At 39.8% G+C, this 6,611-nt stretch overlaps 1 protein-coding gene across 1 annotated transcript; it reads left to right on the forward strand.

Moving 5' to 3' along the window:
• Positions 1–4: 4 nt before the first annotated feature.
• LOC121813357 lies at positions 5–2,335 on the forward strand (the record flags this gene model as incomplete). The annotated part of the gene is given in 1 exon segment (XM_042217084.1): positions 5–2,335. A coding segment is annotated over 1 exon segment (2,331 nt), but the record flags the coding sequence as incomplete, so codon positions are not given.
• Between the last annotated feature and the right edge of the window lie 4,276 nt (positions 2,336–6,611).

Raw genomic sequence — 6,611 nt, forward strand, 5'->3', positions numbered from 1 at the left:
AAAGCACCAGGAGAAGAGCTGGATTTGCTGGTGCGCTACCTTGGTAAAGATTCAGCTAAACAAGCCAAACAAATGAGAGCTGTCAATATCAGATGCCCTGAAGTTGGTTTAGCTATGGCTTGGGACAGACTTGAAGAAATATATGGCTCCCCAGAAGCTGTAGAGCAAGCTCTCTTTCAAAAGGTCGACAGCTTCCCTAAAATCACACTTAAAGAGCCTTATAAACTCCGTGATCTTGCCGACCTAATGTTAGAGCTAGAGACAGCTAAGTTGGATGGTTACTTACCTGGCTTGTCCTACTTAGACACATCAAGAGGGATCCAAGCGATAGTTGAAAAATTGCCGTACAGTCTACAAGAAAGGTGGATGAATATTGGTTCAAGGTACAAGCACGATTATGGCGTCAGCTTTCCCCCCTTTACTGTGTTTGTCAACTTCATTCGCACTGAAGCCAGAACACGAACTGACCCTAGCTTCAGCGTTCACAGCCCTAACCAACCCATAACACCAGAACGAAAACACATGCACGAAAGGTTCCCCAAAGGGCCCATATCTGTTCACAAAACTCAAGTACAGGACAAGGCAGATGCAGAAAAATCCAAATATGCTGTGAATCCAAATAAACAGTGCCCAATTCACAGCAAGCCTCATCCTCTGAAAAGGTGCAGAGGGTTCAGAGAGAAACCCTTGGAAGAGCGCAAACAGATCCTCAAAAAATTAAACGTCTGCTTTCGCTGCTGCTCATCTACTGACCATTTAGCCAAGAACTGTGAATCAGAAACCACGTGCACTGAGTGTGACAGCAAAAATCACATTTCTGCCCTCCACCCAGGTCCAGCACCATGGGAGTCTAAATCGCCCCCTTCCCCACAGCAAGGCGGGGAGAGTGACAAAGCAGACACCCAAGAAGTCACGTCTCGGTGTACTGAGGTGTGTGGGGAAGGAGTGAGCGCCAGAGAATGTTCAAAAATCACACTAGTGAATGTATACCCTGCTGGACACAGAGAGCAAACAAAGAAAATGTATGCAATCTTGGACGATCAGAGCAATCGATCGCTGGCACGTTCCCAGTTCTTTGATGTTTTTCAGATCCAAGGAGAGAGTCGCCCGTACATGTTAAAGACGTGTGCCGGACTCACAGGAGTATCAGGAAGAAGTGCTTCTGGCTTTATAGTAGAGTCAGTGAATGGAAAGGCAAGTCTTCCTCTGCCAACACTCCTCGAATGTAACGACATTCCAGATAACCGCTCTGAGATACCAACTCCAGAAGCTGCCCAACACCACGCCCATCTACGACAGATCGCTAACTTGATCCCGCCATTAGACCCAAATGCCGACATACTACTACTGCTGGGAAGAGACATGCTTCGAGTCCACAAAGTCCGGGAGCAAATAAACGGCCCAGACGACGCCCCATTTGCTCAGAGACTCGACATGGGTTGGGTCGTGGTAGGTGACGTCTGTCTCGATGGAGTGCACAGACCCCCACACGTGAACAGCTATAAGACTTTCATACTGGAGAATGGCCGTGCAAGCCATTTTCAGCCATGCAACAGTCAAATAACTGTTAAAGAGACATTCACCAAAGCTCCTGAGCGCAGTCACAGGCCCTCAAGCCTTCCTGTGTCAGGATGTAATGTGGACAGCATTGGTCAGCAGGTTTTCACACGAACAGCGGATGATCACAGACTTGCACCATCAGTTGAGGATATGCAGTTTCTCCAAATAATGGACTCAGAGTTCTATCAGGGCAGTGACAATAGCTGGGTTGGTCCTCTGCCTTTTCGATCGCCACGACAACGGCTCCCGAACAACAGACAACTGGCCTACGATCGCCTTATGTCACTCCGGTGCACTCTTGAAAAACGACCTGAAATGAAAACACACTTCTGGAGTTTATGGAGAACATGCTTACCAGAGGACATGCTGAAGTGGCACCAGCTCTCAGTCAGAACCAGGAATGCTGGTACTCCCTTTGTTTGGAGTTTACCATCCAAAGAAACCGCCAAAATTAGGGTCGTGTTCGACTCAAGCGCCCCATATGAAGGAGTCTCTCTCAACGACGTGTTGCTAACAGGCCCCGACCTCAACAACAGTCTTGTTGGGGTGCTCATAAGATTCAGAAAGGAGCAGGTGGCCATAACGGCGGACATTGAACATATGTTCCACTGTTTTGTTGTCAAAGAGAGCCACAGAGACTTTCTCCGCTTCTTGTGGTACAAAGATAACGACATGTCATCTGAAGTTATAGAGTATCGCATGCGAGTGCACATTTTTGGGAACAGTCCCTCCCCCTCTGTTGCCATATATGGGTTGAAGAAAGCAGCAGCGACTGGTGAGCCTGTGCACACGCTAAACTTTACACTTAATACTTCACAGTTATAAATGAACATGATGATTAATTTGTTTTGTTGAACTTTTGTTCATAGAAAGAGAAACTTTCAGAATACATTTTCTCTGAATGTATGTTTCTTTAATAGATTATTGTACTTAAGCAACAAATGTTTCTCACTCGCAAAATGTGAGATATAAATATGTTGGGTGTTATCGCTCTCTCATATTTTGCTTCTGCTCAAATGTGAGATATAAATATGTTAAACCAAAACAAAGGACATGACACCACCACTGACCAAATGGCAACCTCATACTTATCACAACTGGAGAAACATGTTTTCATTCCTTTAGAATGTCAGTGGGCTGCAAGAAAGAGCCCAAAGGTAATTTTACACACCACTGATACAAGACACGTTTTAGCTGTTTCATACAGAATTAGACAAGCTGTGGTGTTAGCAAGGAAAATTGGATTATGAAGGATATATTTTAATCTCATGTGTCAACAGGTTGCAATGCCTTGTAGAAAGACAGGGATAAGAGGACAATTGCATGCAGACCCAAGAAAATCAATCAGGAATGCTACACTGCAGTGACGGTTTGGACATAATATATTTTCTAAGGATTATATAGTGACTCTAAGATAGAGACATTTGGCCTGTAAAAAGCAAAATCCCTTTTTACTAAAAATATTTTGTTCAAAATCTTTTGTTCTTCCTTAATTTTTTAACAAGTAGCATGATTAAACCTAAATAGTATAGACCAATGATGTAGTTAAGATCATGAATAATGAGGATGATCTAGAGATCTATCTACTGTCTATTCCTGATTTATTCTGTATTGCGTCACATCAGCCTAGCACACTCTGGTCTGGACTGTGGTGCACACATAGAAGGCCTTCTGTTCAGGCATCTCCACTTTGCATAGAAAAATTTCAGGACAGAAAATCTGAACACTTACAATAACTGCTTTAAAATGAAGAAAATGCTATTTTCTTCCGTTTTTCATGCTGGATTGAGGAAGTATGATAAGTTGTACAACAACAAAGAAAACAAATATATGTTTAAGTTAAACCAGCTCTGACATTTTTTATGTATTTCTCCCAGACTACAGATCCTGATTAATTTTAATGGTAAGAAAGACCAGTGAAAATTTCAGACTTTTAGTTTTACTTTTGGAGGTATCTATGTTCAAACATTGCCACAGGTTTCAGTGTGCAAAATAGAAAAACCCAAGAAAAAACTGGCCTAAAATTGATAAACCATTTTTGAAAAAAATATTCATATATGAATTCACAGCACTCATTACATGCATTCAACCTTTACACTGGTAAAGTTTCTCTAGTCTTCACTTCTTAGTGTCCAGAATTTGTCAGGGGTTGGTAAATGGTCTCCAGGCCTGTGTGACTGAGGTCTTAACTTGTCTGTTTTCTTTCAAAAGCAGAGGCTCTGCCACCCAGGGAGGTGTTTACAGCTACTGCCTGCCTTTCCAAACCTTAAGTCATGATTATACCTTTGGCCTTGATACTTTTTACTCATTATTCTATCCTTGTATGTATTATAAAAATGTCCACTAATTCTGAATGCAAAACAGTAAATGGGCTGCGTAACATCAATATAATGTTACCAATGTCTGTCCTTCACCTTATTGCCCACACGCACTGCTATAGATTTGGCACTCACTTTATTTGCAGATGAAGCTCACAGCCATTATCATCAAAATTATAGAGCATCTCAATTTGAAATCATACAAGAAAAAAACATCCACAATGCACTTACAATTTGGACCTTTTTAATTTGCATAACAGCCCATTATGTTCAATCACTCCCACACAGTGTGTAGACTGAATACAGTGTTAAAGCAAACAGAAACCATCTTCACATGTAGCAGAAAAAAATCAACAATAAAAAAAGTAAATTTCTTACATAGCAAAATTCTTAAGTGTTATTGAAGCCATAGATGGAATATACCACTTTAACCCTCTAAGGCTCAATTTTTTTTTTTTTTTTTTTTGCTAATGCACAACCTGCAGTGGTACTTCTGAGTAAAGAAAACTCATAAAATATGTATGTGGGGTAATCAGGTTGTTAGTTTTTAACTGTTGCAAATCGGCAACGCCTGCCTCGAGAGGGTTAATCCATAATATTGTCTCCAGATCATATTATTTATCAGGAGCTGAACCAACCCCATTAACACCCAGCTTCTGTAGTACTGAATGACTCTAATTATAGGTTTGTGTAAATTCCACAATTTATTGCTTGGCTACCTGTCAAACATAACCCAGTCATTCAGCTGGGTAGTTTTTAAATCTATGTGTTACACTAACAGTCTTCTAATGGGACAGTCATTGGCAACAACAAAAGCCCTAAATGTAGTTACAGCTGCACTGAGAAACATTGCAATCAGGGTTCTCTTGTGACTAGAATGCCTATGAGAAAATGGAGAAAATTAAAAGTTGCTGTTAATTCTGCACTTCTCTAAAGTAATGATAAAACCTAAAGAAAATGTAAGAAAATAATAAACAAGCAAAATGTGGAAAAAGCACTTCTTAATAGTACAAAGAGCATTCTATTATTGCTATAAAGCAATGAAACAAAACCCTTGATTATCAATTATTATTAATGAACATACATTATCAAAGACATACACACACATTATGTGATATGACTTACATGCATCATCCATATAGGTTTACATGTAACAATGTGTATATCTACGTAAATATATATAATATAAATATATATATATACATATAATATATTATAGTAATTATATAATTACATACCACATATATCCATACTACCTACTACATTATATACTATATCGATCAGTTGATTGACACAGACGTAATCCAACCGACGAACACAAACAAAATCCCTGAGGGAAAACTTTCAACAGGATAAAAATACTTTCATTCTTGAAAAACAACAAAAATACACACACAGACCTACACATGCACATACAGAGATACACCACACCACACACACGCACACACACACACACACACACACATAAATGTGCACCTACTTTCAACTTTTATGGTGTCCAGTTTGTTGCATGTGTTTGGGTGTCTGTCCTCTAGAGTAGACCATCTGCTCCTTCCTATTTAGTACTTCTATCCCCAGTTGTGCTCCATCCTTCTGGTGGTCTTCCACCCTCATGGCAAACCAGACCCCAATTAGAGAGTTATGCATTGGACTTTTCACTTCTTTCTGGCACATGTAATGTTATATTCATTTTTTTCCGTTTCAGTACCCAGCGAGTATGTTAAAGATATGATAATGGTATTTAGCTAATAAGTGAAGAACTTATAATAAAGGTACCAAAGATAATGCTAACTGCTGATTAACAATAATTAAAAAAAAATCCTGCCTCACACTTTGCTGTGCAGCTTGAGTGCATAATGAGAAACATTATCTAGACCAAGCAGTTTAACTTAACTGCCAGCTTTGTTCCAGTTAAAGCTGCGTGCAAAGGAAAGGACTCGGATGTATGACACGATGTAGTCAAATAAGACTAAACTGTGGCCTAGTTTGCTTTTTCTTTTTCAAGCCAAGATTGCCATAGATCCCATCATCAGCCAGAGGATGGTGATGCCTTGAGCTGTTGATAGTGGAACAAGATTGAAGACTGATGCTAAAAATCAGGATGGATATATTGTGTTGCAGGACTACTGATGAGCTTAGTGGAAGCATTCATGGACACTGGTCCTGATGAAAACTGGAGGTGAATAGGGTGGAGGAGGGTTGCATTAATCTGACACTGAAATGACAGCTGACAGCAGCAGAGAAAAGAACAGTTTTAAATATATAGCTGTGAGCAGGGGCAAGCGGTTTAGCAGGGCACAGTCACCATGGCAACTTGAACTGATCACGGTAAAAGCATGGCTGTAAGGATGGACAGGAAAAAAATATCTTTTTTTTCCATCTGTCCCACTAGTAAAATGCAAAAAAAGAGAAGCTCGATTAGACTACACTAAGTTTATTTTTTATAGATCACAGCTCTAAACCTATTTGGCAGTTTTCCCAACAGTTTTGAATTAACTATGACAAACACATGCTTTCGAAAATCAAATCATATTATTGATGAAATTATCCATTCCAAATTTGTTCAACGATAAAAGGACTGTGATGTGTGAATTTAATATAATTCAAGTCAGATTTGGGTATATTCATCAAAGGTTCAGCGCTTAAACATACTTTCTACTTTATCGCATTAATGGTAGATTGGTGCACTTGAGATGCATTCATGAAAGTTGACTAAAAGAATCAGGTAACTGT

The sequence above is a fragment of the Haplochromis burtoni genome, unplaced genomic scaffold, assembly GCF_018398535.1.
Source record: "Haplochromis burtoni strain Fernald_Lab_line unplaced genomic scaffold, NCSU_Asbu1 Contig_1582, whole genome shotgun sequence".
In the NCBI taxonomy this organism is placed as follows: domain Eukaryota; kingdom Metazoa; phylum Chordata; class Actinopteri; order Cichliformes; family Cichlidae; genus Haplochromis; species Haplochromis burtoni.